The sequence below is a fragment of the Pseudorca crassidens genome, chromosome 20, assembly GCF_039906515.1.
Source record: "Pseudorca crassidens isolate mPseCra1 chromosome 20, mPseCra1.hap1, whole genome shotgun sequence".
Taxonomy (NCBI): domain Eukaryota; kingdom Metazoa; phylum Chordata; class Mammalia; order Artiodactyla; family Delphinidae; genus Pseudorca; species Pseudorca crassidens.
The window spans coordinates 8,543,529-8,571,094 of record NC_090315.1 but is presented as its reverse complement, the minus strand read 5'-3'; the positions used below and the strand labels follow the sequence as shown (position 1 = coordinate 8,571,094).

General features: G+C 55.5%; 1 protein-coding gene across 2 annotated transcripts; it reads left to right on the top strand.

Annotated features, from left to right (window-relative positions):
- The first annotated feature begins 152 nt into the window (after positions 1 to 152).
- On the top strand, positions 153 to 27,320 carry PRR12 (proline rich 12). 2 transcript variants are annotated; one of them, XM_067718442.1, is made up of 14 exons: positions 153 to 701; positions 2,211 to 2,323; positions 3,309 to 3,470; positions 3,555 to 6,865; positions 7,377 to 8,022; positions 9,921 to 10,324; positions 18,308 to 18,424; positions 18,671 to 18,804; positions 19,106 to 19,584; positions 23,785 to 23,910; positions 24,009 to 24,106; positions 25,832 to 25,978; positions 26,082 to 26,177; positions 26,340 to 27,320. In XM_067718442.1, exons 1-14 carry the CDS (start codon positions 616 to 618, stop codon positions 26,484 to 26,486), a joined length of 6,066 nt encoding a protein of 2,021 aa, XP_067574543.1. In that variant the 5' UTR covers positions 153 to 615; the 3' UTR covers positions 26,487 to 27,320. The 2 variants fall into 2 exon arrangements, with proteins under 2 accessions (XP_067574543.1, XP_067574542.1); XM_067718441.1 differs by having other exon boundaries at positions 7,356 to 8,022.
- The last annotated feature ends 246 nt before the right edge of the window (positions 27,321 to 27,566 follow it).

Genomic DNA, 27,566 nt, shown 5'->3' with positions numbered 1-27,566 from the left:
CTCTCTCTTTTTTTTTTTTTTTTTTCATTTGCACGGGATTGTGGGAGGAAGCGGAGCGCAGCCAGACACCCCGCCGCCCGCCCCCCCTTCCCCTCCCCCCTCCCCCAGCCGCCTTGTGCAAAGATGGCTGCACCGTGAGCGCAGAGGAGGAGGAGGCGGCGGCGGCGGCGGCGATAGAGCGAGCACCCAGCGCCCGCACCCACCCCGGGGCCGCCCGGGACGCCCCCTCCGGAGCGCGCGCCCCCCCTTCTCTCCTGCAAGCGCCGGGGCAAAGGCGGAGACAGCGGGGTCCCTCCTCCCCCCTTTCCCTCCAGGGGGAACCCCCCTTCCCCCTTCGTTGGCTCGTCGGCTGCACCCCCTCCCTTGCCCGCCCCTCCGCCCCTCCGCCCTCCGCCCCTCCGCCCCTCCGCCCCTGTCCCCTCCCTCCCCCGCCCGGGGCCTTCCCGGGCCTTCGGCGGCTGCAAAGAGAAAGAGAGAGAGAGAGAGGGAGAGAGGGAGAGAGGGAAGGGAAAAAAAAGCAACAGCGGAGGGAGCGGCGGCGGAGGAGAGCGCGCGCGCGCCCCCCTCCCTCCCTCCCTCCCTCCCCCTCCCCCCAATTTCCACCGCGGCCAATTCATGGACAGGAACTACCCCAGCGCCGGCTTCGGGGACCCGCTCGGCGCCGGGGCGGGATGGAGTTACGAGAGGTCAGCGAAAGCTAGGTAAGGAGCCGGGGGTGGCCTGGAGGAAGGGGCCAAGAGGTGGGGGCCAAGCCCGGCCGGGCCCGCCCGGCTACGCGTGCATCGCAAACTCCCCTCCGGCTTGCAAGGGAGCGGCCTTCCTCGGTTTGCAACAACGCCGCCGCCCCAGTTTGCAAATTGCAAACTCCGCCAAAGCCAGCTCCGGCATGCAAAGGGAGAGATGCCGCGGAAAAATGAGGGTGCAAAACAATTTCAGACGGAAAGGCCTTGGGAAGGTGGGAGGGACTGGCGAAGCAAGGCCTGGATTTCCCCCCATCCTTGGATTCCCGGTTTGCTGACCCCTCCCCCTCGCGCCCTAGGTTCTGCTCTTGCAAAGGTGGGAAGGAAAAGAGAATTAGAACGCAGACCTGGGGGGCGCGGCCCCCCCTCAGGTCCTATTGTTCCGGGACTGCGCGAGGCCGCGCTACTCGGGGGGCCCCCCAGAAATTCCGCGCGCTGAGTGGGCACGGGGCCCCGCCCCCTTCCTAAGCTGGGGTTTTGTGTAAGGTGGGGGTCCTGGCATCTGAGACACGCCCCCTTGAGCTCCCCCACCCTCAAAGACAGAATTCTAGTTGATGGCGAGGAGTGGAGTGTTTGACCTCTTGAGTCTGGGCCATGGATTGGGGCCGTTGCATAGGAAGATTAGGCTGTTTCCCGGGTGTGTGGTTGTGTGTGTGAGCGTGGGCCCAGTGCGTTATGTAGCTGGCAGCCTTTTCACCTGCGAACCTGCCCCTTTCCTGCTGTTTGTGTCACACCCTCACTCTTCACCTGCCCCCGAATCCCCCTCCCCCTATACACCTGGGTCTCCCAGCTTGGCTGGGCATGACCCCACGTGTGTTAGTATTCTCCATGTGGGACTCCTCGCTCTGTATCTTTCCACACAGTGAGTTGGATACTGGTTTGCACACAGACCTGGCTTTGCATGCCCCCATGCATTTGAACCTCAACCCGGGGGGATGGACGGTGTTCATGTGCACACTTGTGCCTGGTACTTTGCAGGAGTCCTATCCTCTGCCCACCTCCCATCCCTGCCCTTTGGGGAACAGTCTGTCTCCTGCTCCTGACTCGGTTTGCACCACCCCTGAGGTTCAGGGCCTCTGTGTTCCCATGTGTCTGAAGAAGAGGGGGCATCCCTTGGCCCCAGGGCCTTGTGTCACCTGCGGGGTGGGGGCTGTGGAAGCAGGTCCACATTTTCAACTTAAGGCACTTTCTCTGCCTCTTCACCCTCTCTGTGTCCTCCCTGTGCATGTCTGTGTTTGTAAATGTGAGGCTATCTGGGCTCTATTTACTGGGGCTCCAGTGGGGACCATTTCTGTGGCTCTTTAGTTGGGCACTCCGATTCCCTTGTCTTCTTTCCTTTAGGGCCCAAGGTTCCTTAGGATAGCCCCCAGTCAGCTGGAAGATTCTCCCCAACTCCCCAGGGGATTTGCTGAGTTCCCTTCTCCGAGGGTAGCTTCGGAGGATACCCTAACATCTCCTTCTTCCTCCCAGCTTGGTCTATGGCAGCTCCAGGACCTCGCACCCCGAGACGGACATCTTACACCGCCAGGCCTACGCGGCCCCCCACCCACTGCAAAGCTATGCCACCAACCACCACCCGGCAGGTACGGCCCCTGTCCCGCCCCGCCTGGCCCTCCCTCCGAAGCAAATGATTGGCTGCTGAAAGTTACAACCTTCCTAATTGGCTGTGCTCTCCGTTCTGGCCCGCCTCTTGCTACTTCTCCTCTGATTGGTTGTTCTGAGGCTGCTTAATTTCACGCCGGATTCGTCTGCCCCTGTTTCTGGCCCCGCCTCTTTTGTTCCAATTGGTCCCGTCGTCTCAGCCCCCAAATCCCACCTTCTCTTCCAGGCTTTTCCGCCTCTCCAGCCCACCCCAATCCCTTCCCTCTGGGTCTGCTCATCCTCTTGGTTCTCGGAACTCTTTCTTCCTGATTCCCTTTCTTCCTGATTGGCTCCGATTCTTTGGACCTCCCCTTTCTTCCTTAGATTTGCCCACTGCCTTATTCTTTTCCTGTGGCCCTGCCTCTAGTGCCTCGGATTGGTTCCCTTCCTTTGATCCTGCCGCTCTCCTTCCTAGATGGATCAGCAACGGGACTGTTGTCCAATTTGACCCTTGACCCTCTTGGTTGGCTCCTTCCCTTTATTCCTCCCTCTCTGTCTCTTTTTTTTTTTTTTTTTTTAAATCTGGATCCTCTCACTTTGACTCAACCCCTTTTGCCTTGTTCTCTGGTTCTTCTCAGTGGCTGCAGTCATCCCATCCCTTCCCCTTTCTTGCTAGAATTGCCTAATCCTTTGGCCTCCCTTGGACCATAAGGAGGCTCTGTGTTTTGCTCCCATTTTCTTCATGTATGGATTTTTCTACTCCTTTGTCTACTTTTCCCCTCCTGGGCTCCCTGCCCTTATGATTGCATCGTACCCCATCCTGCTTATTGTTTCCTTAACTTGTCTTTGCCTCCTTTCTCCTCTTTGAATCTGCCCCTTCTCTCCAACCCCTTTGCCTGACCCAACTTGCCTTTGGCCTGCTCCTTTTCCTTTTCCACCTTGCCCTATCCCCCACCTAGCTGACTCTACCCCCCCAACCCTCACCAGGCCTCTCTGGACTCTTCGACACCGGCCTCCATCACGCAGGCTCAGCAGGGCCCGACGCCTCCGTCATGAACCTCATCTCGGCCCTGGAGTCCCGGGGCCCGCAGCCTGGTCCCTCTGCCTCTTCTCTCCTCTCCCAATTCCGCAGTCCTTCCTGGCAAACAGGTAAGGCCATTGCCAGTCCAGGAGGGCCAGGGTGGGGCTGGCTTGTGGTCAACTCTGACCTGTGGTCTCCTCCCTCATCCCCAGCCATGCACACGCCAGGCCCCACGGAGCTCTTCATCTCAGGCGCCCTGCCGGGTTCCAGCACCTTTCCATCCTCCTCTGCCCTGTCGGCCTATCAGCACCCGGCTTCCTTTGGCAGCCGCCCCTTCCCAGTACCCTCTTCCCTCAGCCTCCAGGACCCCCCATTTAGTCCCCCAGCTAATGGGCTCTTGTCCCCTCATGACGTGCTGCACCTGAAGCCCTCGCAGGCACCCACGGTGCCCTCCTCGCTAGGCTTTGAGCGCCTGGCGGGGGGTGGTGTCCTGGGGCCCGCTGGTCTCGGCCCAGCCCAAACCCCTCCTTACCGCCCAGGCCCCCCAGATCCACCCCCACCTCCCCGCCACCTCCCAACTCAGTTCAACCTGCTGGCCTCCTCTTCCGCTGCTGCTGCCGCCGCTGCCGAGCAATCCTCTCCCCAGCTCTACAACTTCTCGGGTGCCGCCCCCGGCCCACCGCCACCCGAGCGGGCCCTGCCCCGCCAGGACACCGTCATCAAGCACTACCAGCGGCCAGCCAGTGCCCAGCCCCCCCCACCACCAGCCCACGCCCTCCAGCACTACCTGAGCTGCGGAGGCAGCTACGCCTCCATGGGCCACCGGGCCAACTTGGCCTGCAGCCCCCTGGGCGGTGGGGAGCCCTCCCCGGGCGCTGGCGAGCCTAGCAAGGCTGGGCCCAGTGGAGCCACGGCCGGGGCATCGGGCCGGGCTGCGGGCCCCGAGGCAGCTGGAGGAGGTGGGGCGGCGGGTGGCGGTGGAGGTTACCGCCCCATCATTCAGTCGCCTGGTTACAAGACGGGCAAAGGTGGTTATGGGGCAGCTGCGGGCGGTGCCAACAGGCCCCCACCACCCCGTTCGACTGCCACGCCCAAATGCCAGAGCCTGGGTGGGCCAGCAGCGGCCTACGCCACTGGCAAGGCCTCGGGGGCTGGGGGGGCGGGAGGCCAGGCCTATTCCCCTGGTCAGCCCCAAGGGCTTCTAGGACCCCAGGCCTATGGGCAAGGGTTTGGAGGGGGTCAAGCGCAGGACTTGAGCAAAGGCCCTAGCTACTCAGGTGGGCCCCAGCAGCCCCCTAGTGGTCCCCCGCCTCCTGGCCTAGCCACATGTCAGAGCTATTCCCCAGACCAGCTGCAGGGGCAGCTATATGGGGTGCAGGGTGAGCCGTACCCAGGGCCAGCTGCCCACTCCCAGGGGCTGCCCACAGCCAGCCCCTCGCTCAGCTACAGTACTGGCCATTCCCCAGCACTCTCGGGCCATGGAGGTGGTTGGGGGCCCAGCTCCCTGGGGGGCGGCGGAGAGGCCAGCCCTTCTCACATCATCCGCCCGCTGCAGTCGCCTCCGGCCCCCGGCCGCCCGCCTGGAGTTGGCTCTCCAGGAGCTCCTGGCAAATACCTGAGCTCTGTCCTGGCCTCAGCCCCATTCCTGGCACCCCCAGGAGCCGGCAGCTATGCCGCCGGAGCAGGTGGCTACAAGGGCAAGGGGGATGGCTCAGAGCTGCTGGCGGGCCCCGGCGGGCCTCCCGCTGAGCGCACCGAGGATGAAGAATTCCTCATCCAGCACCTCCTGCAGGCGCCCAGCCCCCCGAGGACCTCAGGGGCAGATGGCCTGGTGGGCGAAGATGGGGCGGCGGATGCCTCCAAGGGACTTGGGAGTGGCGGGGCTGGGGGTCCCCCGGGCACACCCTACGAGCTGGCCAAGGAAGACCCACAGAGGTACCATCTGCAGAGCGTCATCCGCACCAGCGCCAGCCTTGATGAGGGTGCCACGGCGGCCCTGGAGCTGGGCCTGGGGAGGCTGAAGGAGAAGAAGAAAGGGCCAGAACGGGGTGGCGAGACCCCCGAGGGGCTGGCCACCTCAGTTGTCCACTATGGGGCAGGTGCCAAGGAGCTGGGGGCCTTCCTCCAAAAGAGCCCTCCACCCCCAACTCCCACGGCCCAGTCTGCCCAGCCTGCCCCCCACGGCCTCCTCCTAGAGGCCGGGGGCCCTGACCTCCCACTGGTGCTGCCTCCCCCTCCCCCCCAGCTGCTCCCCTCGGTCCTCAGCCATGCTCCCAGCCCCTCTTCCAGTGCTCCCAAAGTTGGCGTCCATCTCCTTGAGCCGGCCGCCCGTGATGGGGCACCCCAGCCTCCCCCCCCGCCCCCCCCACCTCCACCACCCATGCCCCTCCAGCTCGAGGCCCACCTCCGCGGCCATGGCCTGGAGCCGGGTGCCCCCAGCCCCCGCCTGCGACCCGAGGAGAGCCTGGAGCCACCCGGCACCATGCAAGAATTGCTTGGGGCCCTGGAGCCGCTGCCACCTGGGCCTGGTGACACTGGTGTGGGCCCACCTAACGCCGAGGGCAAGGATCCCTCGGGGGCCTACCGCAGCCCTAGCCCACAAGGCACCAAGGCCCCCCGCTTTGTGCCACTCACCTCCATCTGCTTCCCTGACTCCCTGCTGCAAGACGAGGAGCGCAGCTTCTTCCCCACCATGGAGGAGATGTTTGGCGGCGGCCCCGCAGATGACTATGGAAAGGCTGGGCCACCCGAGGACGAGGGCGATCCCAAGGCGGGGCCTGGGCCGCCTCCGGGCCCCCCTGCCTATGATCCCTATGGGCCCTACTGCCCCAGTCGGGCGTCCGGAGCCGGTCCCGAGACTCCAGGCCTGGGCCTGGACCCCAGCAAGCCGCCTGAGCTGCCCTCCACCGTCAACGCCGAGCCTCTGGGCCTGATCCAGAGTGGGCCCCACCAGGCGGCCCCCCCGCCCCCGCCTCCCCCCCCGCCGCCGCCACCCCCTGCCTCGGAGCCCAAGGGAGGCCTGACCTCACCCATCTTCTGCTCTACCAAGCCAAAGAAGCTGCTTAAGACGTCCTCCTTCCACCTGCTGCGGCGCCGTGACCCGCCTTTCCAGACGCCCAAGAAGCTGTACGCCCAGGAGTACGAGTTCGAGGCCGATGAGGACAAGGCCGATGTGCCTGCTGACATCCGCCTCAACCCCCGGCGCCTGCCTGACCTGGTGTCCAGCTGCCGCTCCCGTCCGGCGCTCTCACCGCTGGGCGACATTGACTTCTGTCCACCCAACCCTGGCCCCGATGGCCCCCGGCGCCGTGGCCGCAAGCCCACCAAGGCCAAGCGTGATGGGCCGCCCCGGCCCCGGGGGAGACCCCGGATTCGCCCACTGGAGGTCCCCACCACCGCCGGGCCAGCCTTGGCCTCCACACCTACTGATGGGGCCAAGAAACCCCGGGGCCGGGGCCGGGGTCGAGGCAGGAAGGCCGAGGAGGCCGGGGGCCCTCGGCTGGAGCCCCTGAAACCACTGAAGGTGAGGGGGAGCGAAACCCTGACGCTGGAGGGTTGGGACCACGTTTGAGGTTCTTGGGCACGGTAGGGGATGTGGTTCATCTTCCTAACACCCACGAGGAAATGAATCCGAGGGCTGGAATTTCAGGGTTCCACTGTTGCAGGGGTCTGAGAATTGAAACTTGTGTCTACAGGGAGGCGGGGGTTAGCGCTTGTATTCTTAGGTTCTAGATCCTGCAGGACTATTGATCAGGGGTCCTGGATTCCTGGGTCTTGTGGGAGGAGGGTCCGTGAGTAATGAGGGAGGGACCCCAGTCCTGTCATTCTGGAATCTGAGCAGAGGGGTCCGCAGGCATGAATTCTAGGATTCTACAGGCTGACGCTCTGAGAATTTGAACTTTAGGATCTTAACTGGGGAGAGGGCTGGGGCCCCAGACCCCTGGGTCTGAGGGAGGAGGGGGCTTGGGGCCCTGGGCTTGTGGGCCCTGACTCCCCACTGCCCCCATATCTAGATCAAGCTGTCTGTGCCCAAGGCCGGCGAGGGTCTGGGAGCATCATCGGGCGATGCCGTGTCAGGAGTTGACCACAACAGCCTGGACTCCAGCCTCACTCGGGAGAAGATCGAGGCCAAGATCAAGGAGGTGGAGGAGAAGCAGCCCGAGATGAAGTCTGGCTTCATGGCCTCGTTCCTGGACTTTCTCAAGTCAGGCAAGCGCCATCCGCCGCTCTACCAGGCTGGCCTGACACCCCCGCTCAGCCCCCCGAAGAGCGTGCCGCCCTCCGTGCCGGCCCGGGGCCTGCCTCCCCAGCCCCCCGCCGCGCCTGCCGTGCCACAGCCCCCACCCGCCGGCGCCTTCGGGCTGGGGGGTGCGCTGGAGGCCGCCGAGAGCGAGGGCTTGGGGCTCGGCTGCCCTTCGCCCTGCAAGCGGCTGGACGAGGAGCTGAAACGGAACCTCGAAACCCTGCCCTCCTTCTCGTCGGACGAGGAAGACTCTGTCGCCAAGAACCGGGACCTGCAGGAGAGCATCTCCTCGGCCATCTCCGCCCTCGATGACCCGCCACTGGCCGGGCCTAAGGACACCTCCACTGCGGACGGGCCCCCCCTGGCTACTGAGGCTGCAGTCCCCGGGCCACCCCCTCTCCCGGGGCTCCCCAGTGCCAGCAGCAGTGGCACGCCTGGTGAGCTCTGGGAAGGTGGTCTGGGGGCGGGGCAGGGGTTTCCCGACATTCAGGTCACCAGGTCTGGTTGTGTAGATCAGGCACTGTTCACAGTGCAGGTGATTGACAGAGATATGCCTGTTTATGGAGGGTAACCTCTTACTTAAGGGCAAGCCTTTTGAGAAAGGGGCGTCTTTTTCTAATCCGCCCACAGGTGCTAAGTGGACTGGCGGGGGCCCGAAGGTGGGCAGTGGAGAACACTGGGGGACAGGGCAGGCTATAAGTGATGGGGACAGGTGGGTGACAGGGATGGAGAGAGCTTTTAAAACTGATGGGGGACACGGGACCTGAGAAGGGCTCTAGGAGTTAGGGATGTGTAATAAAGGACAGAAAAGGGTCTGGGGGGCAGAGAGAGACTTGGGAGGGTTGTTTAAAGAGAAACGTGACTAGTTTCAGCAATGACTAGTCAGATCTCGTGGGGGGCCATCGGGAAAGGCTGGGGGTACAGTCAGGTCTGGATGGTGTTCTGTCCTGAGAGGAGGGTTGGACAAAATTTGAGGGGCTTTGATGGGGGGGGAACAGAGGCATTGGGGGGAGAAAGAGGTGGCATTTGGAGCAGTTAATGAGGAGGCTTGGGAGTTCACAGGAGTCTTAAGGGATGAAGTCTTCTGGAAGATGGTAGAAAGATGGGCAGTGGGGAGCGAGACAGTGAGAGGCCGAAGGGAAGCACCAGGGAAGAGAGGAGAAACAGTGGAGGGTGCTAAGCAGAGTGCCTGGATCTGCCGTAACGGGAGAGAGCATGGGGGGGCGAGAGAGCCTTGGAAGGGTCAGGAAGGCTCATATCTTGGAAGGACCCAGGGATGGAGCAAAAGCAGTCTGGAGAGTCAGGAGATCTCAAGGCGTTAGAGGAGGAATGTTACAAGATCTCGCGGGGAGTTAGCGTAGCAGGAAGGAGAGGGTGTTGCCGATCCCGAGAGTGGAGAGCAGGCTGAGGAAAGGAAAGGGGAGAGCTTGGGTGGAGGAGTCTGAGACCTCTGAGCGGGAAAAGAGGAGGTGGAAGCACAGGAGCGGTTGAGGAACTGGGAGGAACATTGAGGAATGGGAGGTAAGCGTCAGGCTGGGGCTCCAAAGCAACAAAGAGACATTTCAGGACTAAAATGGACATTGTGGTTGGGAGACAGTTTCAGGGGCTCAGAGTAGCCACTGGGGCTGGGAAGGGGTCTCAGGGAGGGAGTCAGGTGTGGCACAGTGGCGACTGGGGAGCTGAGTGGCAATAAGGGGCAGAGGGCTTGTTGGCACAGGGAGGGACATTCAGGGACAAGAGAAGAGGTGATGGGATGGTGAATGGTATTTGGGGACTAGGAGGTAGGGCAGGGCCAGGAGCTTTGTAGGCACTAGACTGGGGAGCAGAGCGGGGGTTGTTGATGGGACCAGAGAGGCCTCCTGGCCATTGTGGTGGGGACACGGAGCAATGATACTGGGATGCAGAGTTGCACTAAGACACAAAGGGGGTCTTTGGAGGCTGGGGAAAGATGGGGAGGACCAGAGCGGCATGTCTGGGTAGGAAAGTTTATTAGGACCTTGGAGAGAGAAGTTAAAGGGTCCTGGGCTTCTGGTAGGTGTCTGGGGACAGGGATGGGTATTGAAGGTCAGGGAGGGGTCAGACAGGAGCTTTGCAGGAGGAGGAAGGTCAGCAGAAGAGGAATAAAAAGTGGAGTTGGAGGGGGATTGGGGGCAGAAATGGATGCTAGGTGAAGAGCTCAGTTTGGTCAGGAGGGATGTTGGGGTGCAGGACGGGAAGAGGGCTGTGTTGAGAGCCCCCAGAATAGGCTGGGAGGCCTTTCACTGGAAGCAGATAAACAGGTCTGGGGGGTCGGGGTTGAGCGGGGCTCCAGCCCTGATGCCCGTCTCGCCCCCAGAGCCCCCGCTGCTGGAGGAGAAGCCCCCGCCCTCGCCGCCCCCTGCCCCGACACCCCAGCCGCCGCCCCCACCGCCGGCCCTGCCCTCGCCACCCCCTCTGGTGGCCCCCACGCCCAGCTCGCCGCCCCCACCGCCCGTGCCAGTCCCACCGGCCCTGCCCTCGCCGCCTGCCCCGCCGCCCCTGCCCACCGCAACCCCTGCCCCCCCTCCGGAGGAGCCTGCCGCCCCGTCCCCCGACGACCCCGAGCCGCCGGACGCCCGGCCCCTGCACCTGGCCAAGAAGCAGGAGACCGCGGCCGTGTGCGGGGAAACGGACGAGGAGGCTGGCGAGAGCGGCGGGGAGGGCATCTTCCGGGAGCGCGACGAGTTCGTCATCCGCGCCGAGGACATCCCTTCCCTCAAGGTGAGTCTCCTGTCGTGTCGGACAACTGGGCCCAATGCTTTGGTCACTGGAGCGTTTATCGAGCGCCTGTTGAATGACAGGCCCAGTGCTGGGGGCTGCAGGTACAGTGATGGCTGAGGCAGCCCATCTCATCCTCCTGAGTTGACAGTCGTGGGGCTGATAGAGGAGGCCAGCTGGACCCCCGCAGAGGACTTGCACGCTTCTGAGATGTTATTTGGGTGTGTGTGTGTGTCACCGATAAATAAGGTAAACCCATTGTTAGCATTTATTGCAGGTATTTTTGCTGTGGGTGCTAGGGTTATACTAAGGGACAAAGCCGATGAGGAGGGCCTGATCTTAGGGAACTTTTAACACAAGCCAAGGGGTGCTTTAAAGGCAACTTGTGCCTTGTAGGTGGAAAGCTGAGGTATTGACGTGACATACCTATGAAAAGGCACACATACAACGTGCAGATGTAGTAGCCAGTGGTTTGGGAATGCTTGTGTGTCAGGCCACATCTTAAACACTTTATGTTGGGACCTCCCTAGCGGTCCAGTGGTTAAGAATCCGCGCTTCCACGGCAGGGGACACGGGTTCAATCCCTGGTCAGGGAACTAAGATCCTTCATGCCATGCGGTGTGGCCGAAAAAAAACAAACACTTTATGTGCACCAGCGCATTTACTACTTCAGTTATTCTACACAGGGGTGGACACACTATGCCCCCCCCCCGCCCCCCCTCCAGCCCCCTGTCTGTTCTTATAAATAAAGTTTTATTGGCACATAGCCCCACCCACTCATTTACATACCAGCTATGGCTGCTTTCTCCGTCCACTAGCAGAGTGGAGTAGTTGCAACAGAGCTTAGCTGATCCACAAAGCCAAAAATATTTCTTGTCTGTCCTTTTACGGAAAAAGCGTACTGATCTTCGCTGTACTTTGTTCATTGGACAGGTAGTTGGATCAGAGGATTGATATAAGTGCTTGACAAGGGTAGGTGACATCAGACGCCCGTGTAGTGTTTCTCACAGGGCATGAGGTAGAGCGAGTACTCGGTAGGGCTCACAGGGCATGAGGTAGAGCGAGTACTCAGTAGGTCAGCAAGCCATTATCACCTTGATGGTGACGCCAAGGGCTAAGGCCATTCTTCGTGTTAGTTACTGTCACTGACTGGGTAGCAACTAGGGGGCAGGAACCATGTTTGGTCTTGGATGTATGTTAACACGTTTAATTTCTTTCTTTTTTTTAAAGATTTTGTTTTTCTTTTTTGATGTGGACCATTTTAAAATTTTTTATTTATTTTTGGCTGCGTTGGGTCTTTGTTGCTGCGTGCGGGCTTCCTCTAGTTGTGGTGAGCGGGGGCTGCTCTTCGTAGCGATGCGCGGGCTTCTCATTGCGGTGGCTTCTCAACTGTTGAGCACAGGCTCAACAGTTGTGGCGCACAGGCTTAGTTGCTCTGTGGCATGTGGGATCTTCCTGGACCAGGGCTCAAACCCGTGTCCCCTGCATTGGCAGGCAGATTCTTAACCATTGCGCCACCAGGGAAGCCCTAACGTGTTTAATTTCATCTTGGGTGTTGTTTCTTCTAAGTTACAGATGAAAACATTGTGGGGTGAATTCATTATAAGGATAGTGCATATTATTATACTTTTATTTTGTCTGTAGCTCGCAACTCGTGGGATCTTAGTTCTCCAATCAGGGATTGAACCCAGGACCATGGCAGTGAGAGTGCCAAGTCCTAACCACTGGACCTCCAGGAAATTCCCTATCATACTTCATTATTAAGTGTGTTTTGCGAGAGGAACTTAGTGTGCTTTTTCCTATGTTACTTTCAATCTATTTTTTAAAAAATACTTTATTTATTTATTATTTGGCTGCGCCAGGTCTTAGTTGCGGCATGCAGGATCTTCGTTGTGGCACGCGGGATCCTTTTTTTAGTTGCGGCATGTGAGCTCTTAGTTGCGGCATGTGGGATCTAGTTCCCTGACCCGGGATCGAACCTGGGCCCCCTGCGTTGGGAGCACGAAGTCTTAACCACTGGACCACCTGGGAAGTCCCTTCAATCTATTTTATTGTGGGAAAAGTAGAGCAAATACAGTAACAGGGCTGTGTGTATCCATCACTCAGCTTTCGCCATTATCACCTCCTGGTTGGTTCTCCTTGCTTTCCACCCTGTCACATTCTGTGCTGTCCGCCCCAGCTCACCAATCCCAGACTGTATCTTTTCATTGTTACTTTGTCATCTTCGCAGTATGATATGATAGAAGAGAACATTCACAAGAGATATGTAAGTTGTCAAAGCAGAATGGTAGAGTGAAGGCTTACTTCTCCACTCCTCAGCCAGCTACCAGAACAATCCCAATGCCTTGAGTCTCAGTATCCCTCCCTGGCTAATCCTCCCTTCTCCCTCATAGTTGTACTCACTCTACTAGTGCCCTGTGTACGTTATTTCATTTTAACTTCAAGACTTCTGAGGCTCTTTGGCCATCAGTCTGGAACAGGCGAGGGAGGTGTCAAACGAACAGCAGTGACAGGAACGACTACCAGCTCTCAGGGGATAGGATTTGGGGCACATCATATTCAGAATTTAGTTTAATCATGGTAACCGATACATGTTACGAAGTTTATCATTTTAACTATTTTTAAGTGTACAGTTCAGTGGCATTAAGTATATTCACGTTGTTGTGCAAACCTTCGCCACCACCTGTAAGTTTTATCTTTGTAATCTCCTTTCTTTATAGGGATTACTATCCCCCTTTTACAGAGAAGGGAACTGAGGCTCAGAGGATTAAAGTAGGCTTTCCAGGCTTTCACAGCTTGGGACCCACACCCAGTTCTACTGGCCCTGGGAGCCCATGCTCTCAGCACCAGAGTCAGCCACTCTGTGTATATTCCACCAAACATCGATAGTGCTGCTGGGCGCCCAGCACTGGGCCAAATGAACAGGGCTCTGGGGTGGGGACCCTGACTGTCCCCAGTTTACAGATGAGGAAGTTCACGTTCAGGGAGAGGGAATCATTTGGCTGATGGGTGCCAAGCCGGGATTAGAGCCAGGGCCATCTGATACCACCTCCCAGCTGGCATGGGGCAGGGGAGGGGGCCAGGCAAGGACTCAGATGCTTAAAATACAACACGAATATGTGTTCTGATGGGGGACTCACAGCCCCAGGATTGAGCCACTCAGGCAGATGAGGACTCATTCGTGTGTCAGGAGTCAGGGCAGGCTGGCAGCATGGTTATTATGGGTCCAGCTTTGGCGTTAATCTGATTAGCTTGAATCTCTGCCACTTCCGAGCTGGACTAGTGTTGACCCTTCCTGAGCCTCAGTTTCCTCATCTGTAAAATGGGGGCTGATGCCGTTAGTACCCCCTTCGTATAACGTGAGCACTCAGGCTTTACGGCTTGTCCAGTACTCTGACTGTGGGTGGCATGCAGAAAGTGCTCTATAAACTTTGTTTCTATTATTCAGTGATCTTGGGCAGATCTCTAGCGCAGAGTTTGGCAAACTTTTTTTTTTGTAAAGGGCCAGATGGTAAATATTTTAGGCTTTGCAAGCTCCGTAAGGTCTCTATCATGTATTCTTGGGTTTTTGTTTTTTGTTTTGTTTTGCTTTTTCACACTCCTTTAGAAATGTAGAAACCATTCTTAGTTCATAGCTCTGTAAAAATGGGCCACAGGTCATAGTTTGTTCTAGAACAATGGCAGCCCGATAGAAACATCATATGAGCCACGTACAGCATTTTAAACGTTCTTGCATCCACACTTTTGAAAAGTTAAAAAATGAGTGAGGTTAGTTGTAGGGATGTATTTTCTTTAACTTAGCATGTCTAAGATGTCATTTTAACATGTGGTCAATATAGAAAAAGTTAATGAGATGTTTTATCTTCTCTCTTGCTTACCAAGTCTTTGAAATCCAGTGTGTATTTTACACTCATAGAACATGTTGATGCAAATGAGCTGCATTTTAAATGCTCAAGAGGCACATATGGGGAGGGGCTGCTGAATTGGACAGTGTAGGGTTAGCCCCCTCTCTGCTTCAGCCTCCCCACCTGGAAAATGGGAGTGATAATATTAACTCCCAGTCCTTGGAGATGTGGAAGGTTTATCAGGATGTAAATTCTGAGCATATAAGTTTGTTGGATGGAGAAAAGGATGGGGAGAGCGGGTCACGCAGAGAGAACAGTCTGTGCAAAAGCCCTGTGGTGAGGCGTGTTTATGTGATGGGTAGGGAGAGATGCAAGGGGTTGAGTGACTGGACAGTGAGCGCCGAGCCTGGGAAGGTGGGCAGGGTCCAGACCGTCCTGTGGTGAGATCCGTGGGTGCCTGCTTGAGAATCTGCTCTGGGTTATCTGGCTGCTTTGAGGGCCCTGGCCAGCAGGGAGGTGGCTGGGGAAGTGTTCAGTTCTGATGACAGTCTGTCCACTGCCTTAGTTCTGTTACACTGACTCCCCTGTGTCTGATCCTGCAGCCTTCTCCTTAACACCAGGCTGGGTGCTTCTAGCTTACTTACTCACATTCTGCTACTTACTGCCCTTGTCTCAGCTTGTCACAATTCAGATTCCCAGAAGAGAATCTGATTGGCCCAGCACAGCATTTTGGGTCAGGATGGGGTTCGTATTATGACTGTTGATTGGCTACCCCTTGTCAGGTCTCCTCCAATCAGCTGTGGCTTCCACTGAATGGGTGTTATGGGTGGGGCAACTTCCCACCAAGTGGAAGTGGGTGGGGTCAGTGACATGACTGACATGAGGAGAGGCAGGAAAGACGTGGCTTTGGGACTAAGTGACCCTGGTTGGGGAGCAGGCAAGGACGATGATGCCAGGGCCTGATGACTGGTGGATAGTGGGGATTCTGGGAGGAAGAGTGGTTTGGGGAAAGAAGCCAAGCCCAATTGGGATGTGGTGAGTCAAGGGCCCCATGTCCAGCTAGAGAAACAGCTGGATCCTTAGAGGAGGAAGATCGGCAGTGGGAAGAGACATAGGAGGGGGTGCCCTCCCCTGGCTGGGGGAGGGGGTGCTCTGATGGATTTTTCAGAAACTTCTGAGAACTGGAACAGGGAACATTATATCCACAGTGAGAGGGAAAAAGACACCCCTAGGGGGGCGCCCTGCATGTGCAGAAACCTGGAGGTCAGAAAGTCTGGGGCTTGTCTGCTGAGCTTTGAGGGTCTGGATGACCTGCTGGGCAGGGGTAGGAGAAAGGAAAGGAGACTGAGGCAAAGTCTCTATGCCAGGCTGTGGAATCTGCATTGGGGGCCCTGGAAGGTTTTGGAGCAGGGCAGGATATGTAAATGAGCTTTTCAGTCCTTGAAAAGGATTTGAAACGGACTTTTCAATCCTTGGGCCTCTGACCTGGTTCCCTGAGGAGCCAGGAGGGAGGATTGAGAACCATGGTATCCTGGAGGAAGGCACTTGGGATTGACATGCCCATATCCCTGTCTCATCCTGCCTCACTCTTGTCCAGTGAAATTTCAGCCAAGAACCTTTCTGGACCTCATGTTCATCAAGTTATTCTAACTCCTTTCTGTTCCCCTGGCTGATCTGCAGGATATGAAAAATTGTGGATGTAGAAGCATTTGACCAAAAACCAAGAATAGATAGCCGGTACTTGGCACTCAGGCTCCAGTGCTGCAGCTGCTGCCAGTGGCAGACATCACTAATCAATCCCAACACTTGCTCCTGCTGAGCCTAGTGCTCAGGGCAGCCGTGATCAGTTAGTTGGAGTTACCTGAATCCTGTTTATCACTTGACTATGGATTCTTTATTTTACTTATTTATTTTTTAAAAATATTTAATTTACTTTTGGCTGCATCGGGTCTTAGTTGTGGCATGTAGGATCTTTTCGTTACTGTGCTCAGGCTCCTCTCTAGTTGTGGCGTGCGGGCTCAGTAGTTGGGGCATGCGGGCTTAGTTGTCCCGTGGCATATGGGATCTCAATTCCTCTACCAGGGATCGAACCTGCATCCCCTGCACTGGAAGGCGGATTCTTAACCACTGGACCACCAGGGAAGTCCCAACTATGGATTCTTTAAATGCAAGGGCTTGTCCCTCATTCATCTCTGGGTTATCACAAAGCTCAGTGCATATTTCCCACTATGTTCTTATTATTTACTTATCTGTGCCTGTCAGTTGCTTTTTTCTAGAGCCACAGCTGTCACACACTTTACCTGGCAGTCCCTGGTCATCACCCAACCCCCTCATGGAAGGTACATTCCTTCCTGGACTCGTTTAGGTATCACTTCTTCGAGGAAGCATTCTTGGATTCACATTGAGTCCAGAGTCCTTCTTCTAGGCTTCTGGGGCACCTGCTGTTAGCACATTTATTACTTGTGCTGTTATTTTTTTGTGCCTGTGTCTGGTCCCCTGCTAGTCCCCTTACTCCCTGAGATCAGATGCTGGGTCTGACATCCTTTGGTTCCCGGTGCCCAGCTGGGGCACACAAGCCTTGGGGTGGGGATGGGGGTCTGAGTGTGCTGAGGGAAGTTGAGATCAGGGAGGCTTTGTGTCACTGTCCTTCCCTGCTGTGGACAGGCTGATGAAATAAATGGTCTCAGGTAACCCGTCACCTGTTTATTCTTAGCACAAGCCACAACCTCACCGTGTTCTGTTTATTTGCTTGTCTGTCTTATTACCTCTGTAATGAAAACCCCAAGAAAGGCTTTGTCGATCTCGTTCACTGCCAAACTGTGGGACCTGACACTGTATCTAGAAGATGGTGGGTGGATGAGTGCTCAGATTTTGTCATTTCTTTGAGTCATGCGGATGGCTTGTGCCATCACACTGTATAGCTATAATAACTAAAACCTTGTAGCCCAGAATGAATGGCCTATTTGCAGCAACATGGATGGACCTAGAGATTATCATACTAAGCGAAGTAAGTCAGAAAGAGAAAGATAAATGCCATATGATATCACTTATATCAGGAATCTAAAATACGACACAAATGAACATATCCACAAAACAGGAACAGACTCACAGACATAGAGAACAGACTTGTGGTTGCCAAGGGCGAGGAGCCGGTGGGGAGGGAAGGATTGGGAGTTTGGGATTAGCAGATGCAAATTAGTATATATAGGATGGATAAACAGCAAGGTCTATACTGTGTACTATACTATACGTACTATACTATACTACACTATATAACACAGTGAACTATAGTCAATATTCTGAGATAAACAACACTGGAAAAGAATATGAAAAAGAATATACATATGTATAACTGAGTCATTTTGCTATACAGCAGAAATTAACACAACATTGTAAATCAACTATACTTCAGTAAAATTAAAAAAAAAAAACAACCAACAGCATGAACAGCCTGATTGAGAGTATAGACGGTTCCCTGATGGTTCAGTTTAGGATTTTTAAACTTTATGATGGTGCAAAAGCGATACGCATTTGAAATTTGAGTTTTGTTCTTTTCCTGGGCTAGTGATATGCGCTACGATACTCTCTTGTGATGCTGGGCACTGGCAGCGAGCAGCAAGCCACCAGCTCCTGGTCAGCCACGCAGTTAATCGCAAGGGTAAACAACTGATACACTTACAACCCTCCTGTCCCCAGACAACCGTTCTGTTTTTTACTTTCAGTACAGTATTCAGTAAATTACGTGAGATACTCCATACTTTATTTTTAAAGATGGGCTTTGTTTTAGATGACTTTGCCCAACTGCAGGCTAATGTAAGTGTTCTGAGCACGTTTAAGGTAGGCTGGGTTAAGATATGATGTCTTTAGGGGTATTCAGTGCATTTTTGACTTAGGATATGTTCAACTTACGATGGGTTTATTGGGATGGAACCCCATGGTAAGTTGAGGAAGCTTTGCATCCCCAAATCTAAGAACCTCAGACAGCCAGAAGATACCTGTCAGCTGGAAGTTCGCTGATGCTTGTTAATGATGATGCCTTTTCTCTAAGGGAGTGTAGAGGGAGGACAGAGGGCCAGGAATTGGGATTGGGAAGGGCAGGCATGGGGGTTGACCCTGCGGGCCTTACTGTGCCCCTCCTCAGCTGGCGTTGCAGACGGGGCGCGAGCCTCCACCCATCTGGCGAGTCCAGAAGGCACTGCTGCAGAAATTCACTCCGGAGATCAAGGACGGGCAGCGGCAGTTTTGTGCCACCAGTAATGTGAGCCTGCAGAGGGGAGCGAGGGCTTGAGGGGCCCTGGGTGGGGTGTGTGGAAGCCACTGTCCCCCTCACACGATTCGGATTCACCTTGGGTCCAAGATGTGTCCAGAGCGGGGGGGTCTCCACCTCCTGGCAGGCTCTGGGTGGTTGCCATGGTGGGCCAGGGCAGGGGTGGGAGTCTTGGGTGTTGGGCTGCCTAGCTGGGGTGGAGGAAGGAGTTCCTCATGTGCTTCTTTTCCTCCATAGTATTTGGGGTATTTTGGGGACGCCAAAAACCGGTACCAGCGCCTTTACGTCAAGTTTCTGGAAAACGTCAACAAGAAGGATTACGTGAGGGTCTGTGCTCGGAAACCCTGGCACCGGCCCCCAGTGCCTGTCAGGTACCAGGGGGGCCGGGGGTCAGGTGGTGGGCAGGGCCAACAGGCATGGGGTGAATCATACAAGGAAATTTACATAACATAAAATTAACCATTTTAAAGTACACAATGCTTAGAAACAGAGTCGGGGAGGGGGTGCAGAGACCCAGAGAGTGGGGCCCCCAGAGAGAGGGGGACAGAGACCAGCTCAGCAAAGTTCTGTGCTTAGAGCTGCAGGCTAGGCGGTGGGGGCGGGGGTACCCCAAGGAGGAGAATTGGGGTTTCAGGGGGTGCTGACTGCAGTCCCATCTATGTCCCCTTCCAGACGCTCTGGTCAGGCCAAGGGCCCCGCATCTGCTGGGGGCAGCTCTGCACCTCCCCCCAAGGCCCTGGCACCGCCTCCTAAGCCTGAGACCCCTGACAAGACGACATCCGAGAAGCCCCCAGAGCAGACACCTGAGACGGCCGTGCCTGAGCCCCCTGCCCCTGAGAAGCCATCCCTGCCTCGGCCCATGGAGAAGGAGAAAGAGAAGGAGAAAGAGAGGGCCACGCGTGGGGAACGGCCACTGCGGGGTGAGCGGGGCACGGGCGGCCGGCAGATTCGGCCAGATCGGAGCCTCACCACGGGACAGCCCGCCACCTCCCGGCTGCCCAAGTCCCGGCCCACCAAGGTGAAGGCTGAGCCGCCCCCCAAGAAGAGGAAGAAGTGGCTGAAGGAGGCGGCAGGCAACGCCTCGGTGGGCGGGGGCCCACCAGGCAGCTCCTCGGACTCAGAGTCATCCCCCGGGGCTGCCAGTGAGGATGGTAAGGCCATCGGCAGCCGTAGGGCTGGTGGTAGGGAGGCGACTCTGTGGCTTTCAGAAGGAGGCATGGATGGGGGCTATCCAGAGGGCTGCAGGTAGCATCAGCAAACAGTCACAGTAGTAATAAGTAAGTTAAAAGTAATAGCAGTAGCTAACAGCTGTATAGCACCTAACCACGTGACAGGCTGTCTTGTAAGTGCTTCACAGATGTTAAACTTGTTTGAGTTTTTCACTGTGGTCCTAGGAAGTAGATACCAATATTATCCTCAAATACAGGTGAGGAGACTGAGACACCAAGAGAGTGCAGCACAGCTGGGATGTGACATCCCACCTGAGTTGGAATGCAGCCGGTGGAGCATCGCGCTCTGTTCTTCAACACTGCACTGTTCTGTCTCAGAATAGGCAGCTTCTGAGGGCTGAGGAGGATTGGGGACCAGCATCTATCGTGGGGACCCAGACATAGTGGTGTTCCCTGTGACTCCCTGCGTGACTCCAGGAAAGGGCCAACACCTCTTTACACCTCAGTGACCTCACCTGTAAAATGGGTTAATAATGAAGTAAAAATGGGTATTCACAGAAAAGCACATAGGAGGGTACTAGCCTGTAGTGGGCACCAGGTGGGAGCTCCATTGCTTAGAATGATGTCTGGTTTATGATGACAGTAACAACAACAACAATATATGTACACATATGTAAAATAAATATAACAGCTGACTTTTATTGAGTGCTTACTTAAGTACCAGGCATCATTTTAAGCATGTTACACATTGGCTTATTCATAAACCCTGGGAGGTAGGTGCTGTAAAATGATCCTCATTTTATTTTTTATTATATTTTTCGGGGGTTTTTGTGTTTTTTTTAATTTTACTTATTTTTTTATCCTCATTTTAAAGATGAGAGATCTGAGGCCCTGGGAGGTGACATGACTTGCTCAAGGTCACATACTCTTTCAGGTGTAGTGCAGGGATAGCTGTTGTAACAGAGGCTAGTCAAATGAGAGAGTCGGAATTATCTTTTCATCAAAGCCCTGATGAAGTTGGGAAGTTCTGATTAAGTGCCAGATCTGGGAATGGCCCACATCCTATCTTCTCTTATCCCATTGGCCGGAACTAGTCACCTGGCCACAGCTAACTGCAAGGGAGCCTGGGAAATGTAGTCTTTTAACTGGGCCGTTGGCTCAGTCTGGCCAGGTGGAAGCAGTTAATGCTGAGTCAGGGGAAGGTGCTGGCAAGGGAGGAGCTTTACAAAAGGCCCAGGTTTGCAGGTTCTTTTTCTTTTTCTTCAACAAGTTTATAGCTCTAATTCACATACCACGTAGCTCACCTAATTAAAACCCATAGTCCTCTGGCTTTTAGTATAGTCAGCGTTGTGCATCTCCCTGGCAGTCAAGTTTAGAACATTTTCATCACCCCAAAAGGAAACCCTGCTTCCTTTGGCCATCACTCCCCTTTCTCCCCACCCTCATCCCTAAGCAACCAGTAATTTACTATTTCTATAGATTTGACCATTTTGGACATTTCACCTAAGGGATATCATACGTACAGTGTGCAGTCCTTTGGGACTGGCATCTTTGCTTAGCATAATGTTTTTGAGGTTCATCCATGTTGTGTGTATCAGTACTTCATCCTTTTTTTTTTCTAATTGAAGTATAGTTGATTTACAATATATTAGTTTCAGGTGTACACCATAGTGATTCAATATATTTATAGATTATACTCCATTTAAGGTTCTTATAAAATATTATCTATGTTTCCTATGCTGTACAATATGTTCTTGTAGCTTACTTATTATTATACATAGTTGTTTGCAGTACTTCATTCCTTTTTATGGCTGAATACTATTCCATTGCTTGGATATGCCACATTTTGTTTATCCATGGACTAGCTTGATGGACATTTGGGTTGTCTCCACTTTTTTGGCTGATGCTGCTATAAACATATGTGGACAGCCCAGAATTTTCTTAGCCTATGAAATGGGAGAAACTAAACTCTGCACTCTCAGGGAAGCAATTCCCCCGCCAAGGGTCAGTATCTTTCTTTGGTCCTGGGTCTCTCTCTGTTCACCCCATTTGACCAGGAGCCCCTCCTGGGCAGGATGAGCCTGACTCAACGTCTGGATGCCCTGAAGGTTCCGCCCAGACCAGGAGGTCTCAGAACCAGCCCTCCTGCTGGTCCAAGACTGATGATCCTCCATGTGCTAGAACCTGATGTCTCTCCTTTCTTAGATGCACAATGAAAGTTCTAGAAAGAGGCTGCAGTGATGTTCCCTCTCCCCCTTCCTTTAGTTCACTCTCATCTGGCTTCCTCAGCCCCTTTCTGCAGGTGTTAATTGAGCACATACTATGTGCCATGAACTGAGGGTTCCAGCAGTAAACAGAAAAGACAAAAACATGTATCCTCGTGGGAGCTTACAGTCTCAGCGGGGGAGTTAATCAGATAAATATGTTACGTAATAGAACACAAAACAATATGAAAAGTCATCAGTGTAAGGCTGGGTCGGATTAAAGGCAGTAGAGAAAAATAAATCCGGTAAAGAGGATCCAGGCGGGATCCTGGGTGATATTTGCGGGGGAAGGGGGAGTTGCAGAAGGCTTCTGGAAGTGACATTGGAGCAGAGGTCCGAATGCAACAGGGTTGGGGTGGTGTGACTTTGGGAGAGAGAACATTATGGACTGGGTATGTCTGAGGATCAGGAAAGAGGCCAGCAGCTGGAGGAAGTGAGGCCAGAGAAGGAACAGGAGTACAGCTTGGAGAGACAAGGGTCCTGGGGCTTTGTGGCCCCACTGGCAGGATTTTATCACGAGTGAGACAGGAGCCTTAGGAGGGTTCAGGCAGAGGCTTGATGGGGTCTGACTCCCACGGCTAAATGGTCACTCTGGCCTCTTGAAACAGCTGTCAGCAAGGACCGTCCATGTGGGTAAATCAAGTGGACATTTCTCGTGCCTTTTCCTAAAGGATGTTTTGGGGTCTTCCCACACGTGGCCCTCCTGCTTCTCTTTTCTCCCTGATGCTCCTTCTTGAGTTTCTGGTGGCTGTCCCTCCAGTCCCATCCTTGGAGAATCCCCTGGTGGTCCAGTAGTTAGAACTCAGCGCTTTCACTGCCAGGGCCTGTGTTTGATCCCTGGTCAGGGTACTACGATCCCCCAAGCCACGTGGCACGGACCAAAAAAAAAAAAAAAAGAGTCCCGTCCTTGGCCTCATTGCTTGGCATTCCATATCTCTCACTTGGCAAGCTCCCACAAATTCCGTGAGCCTCAGACTCATTTCTTCTCCCTGCCACCTTCCAGGCCTACGCCCCAGCAACTCCCTCCTTCCAGACCCACCGAGCTGGTCCTAGCTTCTCTATCTCGGACACAGCCCCACTGGCAACCAAGTCACCAGGCCAGACCCTCCCTCACCTCTGCTGCAAGGAAGCCCCCAGCCCTACCCCTCCGGCCCTGACTGCCCCCATCCCCTCTGCTCCTTCCCACAGCCCTAGCTCAGATGCTGGCCCTCCTGCCCCTCAATCTATGTATCCTGATCCTCCAGCCCTGGCCCAGCCTCATCCTTTCTCATCTGGTCCATTGCCCTGGCCTCTGGTCTCATCCCTCTGATCCATCCCCTGGCCTTGGAGTGGTCTCTCTCCACTTACCTTCGCCCGTCCCTGCTCATAGCTCTCCCATGGCTCCCTAGTACCCCTCCCTAAAAAAGGCCCTCCCTTTTCTACCTCATCTCAGAGGCCTCACATGGTCTGGCCTGCCCTGACTTGTGCAGTCTCAGCTCCCATCTCCTTCCTCAGTCTTGCCTTTTGTGACCTGATCTCTCAGACCTGATTCAGTGGTTTGGAACCAACTCATCTCTCAGACTTGATTCACTGGTTTGGAAACCAACTCTGCTGCTTCTTTAGACTTTACTGAAGCTACACTAAACTAGTCAAACACAGTGGTCACCGGCCTGGAATACTCTTTCCTATCACTCAAGGCTCAGCGTGTGTGTGACCTTTAATAGCCTTCCCTGACTTGCCAGGCTGAGCTCATTACGGTACCTGTGATTCACCGTTAGAGTATATTGTCCTGGTGTTGGGGAGTCTTCCCCAGTGGACGTGGACCTCACTGAGGGTAGGGATTTCTCTCCTGGTCCCTGGAGCTTAGAATACTGTCTGCCACACAGGCGGCCTTGGAGAAAGTTGGAATGATGGGCCATGTCTCCCTTTCTTCCCCCAGAGCGGGCAGTACCTGGGCGTCTGCTGAAGACCCGGGCGATGCGGGAGATGTACCGGAGCTATGTGGAGATGCTGGTGAGCACGGCACTCGACCCGGATATGATCCAGGCCCTGGAGGACACACATGGTGAGCAGAGGCTTGGGGGCCCAGAGCCCCCTACCCCTCCTTTGCCTCCCATACATCGTGAGGCTGCATCTCTTCTGATACCCTGTCTTGCCTTTCAGACGAGCTGTACCTCCCGCCCATGCGGAAGATCGATGGCCTCCTGAATGAGCACAAGAAGAAAGTCCTAAAGCGGCTGTCGCTGAGCCCAGCCCTGCAGGTGCTTGGGGGGGCTTGGCCTGTGGCGTCTGGGGCCCAGAGCTCAGGCACAGAGGAGACATGTGCATGTCAGCCACTGCGCTGGTCCCCAGAGCATCAGGCCCTGGAAGGGCGATCGTTGGAAGGGTCGGGCTTGGCCAGGAGAGTAGTGGAGGCCGGGCTGTCTGGAGGGAGTCTCTGGGTTCCCAGCAGTCCTGCAAGCACAGATGGAGGCGAGCTGGGATCGCGCGGCGGGGTCATCGTCAAGGTCTGGGATGGGCTGCTAGGCAGGCCCAGCAGAGCGTGGTTGTGGAGTACAAGTTTGGGGACAAAAGGTGGACTAGGGCCTGGACCCAGGGCTCGCTCTGGGGCAGAGCGTTGAGTGGATTTTTTTTTTTTTTTGTAGAATAGAGTTTTTATTTTTTTAATAAATTTATTTATTTTATTTATTTATTTTTGGCTGTGTTGGGTCTTCGTTGCTGCACGCGGGCTTTCTCTAGTTGCGGCGAGCTGGGACTACTCTTCGTTGTGGCTCGCGAGCTTCTCATTGCGGTGGCTTCTCTTGTTGCAGAGCACGGGCTCTAGGTGTGCGGGCTTCAATAGTTGTGGTGCGCGGGCTCGGTAGTTGTGGCTCACGGGCTCTAGAGCGCAGGCTCAGTAGTTGTGGCGCACGGGCTTAGTTGCTCTGCGGCATGTGGGATCTTCCCGGACCAGGGCTCCAACCCGTGTCCCCTGCATGGGCAGGTGGATTCTTAACCACTGCACCACCAGGGAAGTCCCCGTTGAGTGGATTCTGATGGCTTCTCTGTCGACGTAATTCAGGCTCTTCGAATCTCAGGCTCGAATCCGAAGTCATCTATGTAATTTCCCTTCTGGGATGGGATATCACGGTGGCTCCGAGAATTCTGGGAGAGAACATTAATTTGGTTTTGAGAATTCTGATGGGGATGTTAATGTGGTGCTGAGAACTGGGGCGGGAGGGGGGTAAAATGTTAGGATGGCTCAGAATTCTGGAATGGATTTTAGGCCAGCTCTGAAAATTCTTGCTGGGATGTTAGTCTGACTATGAAAACATGAGATAAAACGTTAATCTGGTTCTGGAATTCTTCGTGGGATGTTAGGATGCCTCTGAGAATCTTGGGATTGACTGTTCATCTGGCTCTGAGAAGGGGGGTAGGATATTACGCTGGAGTTAGGAATTCCACTGTAATGGGAATTACCTGGTGGTCCAGTGGTTAGGACTCCGCACTTTCAATGCCGAGGGCGCGGGTTTGATCCCTGGTCGGTGAACTAGGATCCCACAAGCCGCGTCGTGTGCCAACCCCCCCCCCAAAAAAAAAAAAAAAATTCCCCTGTAGAACATTAGGATAGGTCTGAGCATTATGGGGTGGAATATGAGTCTGGTATTGTAATTCTGGGATGGACGTTAGCCTGGCTCTAGGGATTCTGGATTTCAGGCTGACTCTTAGAATTTTTGTAGGAGGTGATGGTGGCTCTGGAATCCTGGGCAGGATGTTAGGTGTCTCGGAGAATCTTGGGCCGGGCCACAAAACACATTATAAGGGTCACCAGACAGGCCTAGGCTTCCCCTGGCCTTTGAGGAAACCGAGACTCCCAAGTGTCTTTCTTGATCTGCAGTTTCCTGGGGGAAACTGAGGCGTCTGATCACATGGGATCTGAGAACTGGGGGGTGGGTCTGGGGTGTGCGGGTCCAGGGAGGTCCCCCTGACCCCTCGGATTCCCGCAGGACGCCCTGCACACGTTCCCCCAGCTGCAAGTGGAGCAGAGTGGGGAGGGTTCCCCAGAGGAGGGGGCCGTGCGTCTGCGGCCGGCCGGGGAGCCCTACAACCGCAAGACGCTCAGCAAGCTCAAGAGGAGCGTGGTCAGAGCCCAGGTGCGGCGGAGCCCGGGAGGGGCGGGGCCGGGGGCGGGGCGCGGGGGCGGGGCCGCCCGGCGCTGAGCGGGGAGGCTGAGGCTTCTCCGCTTCACCTGCCCAGGAGTTCAAGGTTGAGCTGGACAAGTCGGGATACTACACGCTCTACCATTCACTCCACCACTATAAGTACCACACCTTCCTGCGCTGCCGGGACCAGGTGAGCCCACCCACGCCCCGCACGGGTCACCCTGGGATTCAAGCCATCGCAGGCTCCCCCCTGGACCCAGGAGTCCAGCTCCCAGCCCCCCTCTCCCTGGGACACTGATCCCTAGGCCCCCAGCCTCCTCCCACCCCAGCTCCATGTTTAACCCCCCTGCAGACCCTGGCCATCGAGGGCGGCGCTGAGGACCTGGGCCAAGAGGAGGTGGTCCAGCAGTGCATGCGGAACCAGCCATGGCTGGAACAGCTGTTTGACTCCTTCAGCGACCTGCTGGCCCAAGCACAGGCCCACAGCCGCTGTGGGTGACCCCACCCTGGCTTGGGGGGGCCACCTCCTCCATAAACCGAGAATTGGGACAGAACTGTGCCCTCAGGAGCTAACCCCTGGGCCCCATCGCTGGGGTGGGGTGGGGGGGTCATTGGTCAGGGTGTGTCCATGCTGCCCCCACAGGACAGGGTTCGAAGTTCGATTCCCCCCATCTCCCAAGCCCTCTCCACTCCCTCCCATTCCTCCCACTGTCCGGTGTACAGAGAAATTATTTATATATATGTATAGATGTCTATTTAGTAACGGTTTCCCTCCCCCACCTTGCCCCAATCCCCCCTCCCTGGCATAGCCCCAGCCCCCTCCACCTTGTACATAATGTATAGGAAAAGTCTATGTATGGTTGAGGGGGGCGGGGCGGCTTCGGAGAGCTGGGGGACCCCTTCCCCCCAATCCCCCCCTCACAGGCCAAGATCTTTGCTAAAGGCCATTCCCTCCCCAGGGCATTTGGTGTCGGGTGGGAGGGGGAAAACACATCTTGTTAATTATTTTTAATCTTATTTATTGTAGATACCTAGGGCAGGGGGCTGGGGAGGTGGAGGGGGGAGAAGGGTCCCCTCTCTTTGCCCCTCCCACTCCTTTTCTACTGCGATTTGTCTGTGTCTGCCCCCCCCCCCTGCCCCCATCCCATTGTCATCTGGATGTGGTTCTATTTTTTATCGGTCTCTTCTCCCCTCCTCCCTCTCTCTAACCCCTCTGCTCCCATCTCCCCACCACCCTTTGTCTCTTGCTCTTTCTTGGGCTTCTGTACAACTCAACTTGTATACACTGTGTACACACAACCAGCCAAACGAAAACCCGACGGCAAACACTTTATCGGCTGGCTGGAGTGCCTCTGTCCTGCGGCATGTTGGGGGGCCAGGGGGTGGCATGGGCAGAAGGTCTGGATTCTGGAGCCCTGGGATGTGGTTGGGCTGGGGTCATTGTATCCATTGTGTCTTGCTGTGTAACAAATCAGCCCACCCCAAAACTTAATAACTTGAAAACAACAAACAGTTACCATCATCGGGTTTCTGAGGGTCAGGAATTTGGGAGCAGGTTAGCTGGGTGGTACTGGCCTGA

Bases quoted from the DNA above. Each gene is read 5' to 3' on its own strand.
- PRR12 (XM_067718441.1), top strand. From the start codon at position 616: ATGGACAGGAACTACCCCAGCGCCGGCTTCGGGGACCCGCTCGGCGCC. The intron at 18,425-18,670 runs GTGAGCCTGCAG...TTTCCTCCATAG, and splicing joins AGTTTTGTGCCACCAGTAAT to TATTTGGGGTATTTTGGGGA. The intron at 19,585-23,784 runs GTAAGGCCATCG...TTCTTCCCCCAG, and splicing joins CGGGGCTGCCAGTGAGGATG to AGCGGGCAGTACCTGGGCGT.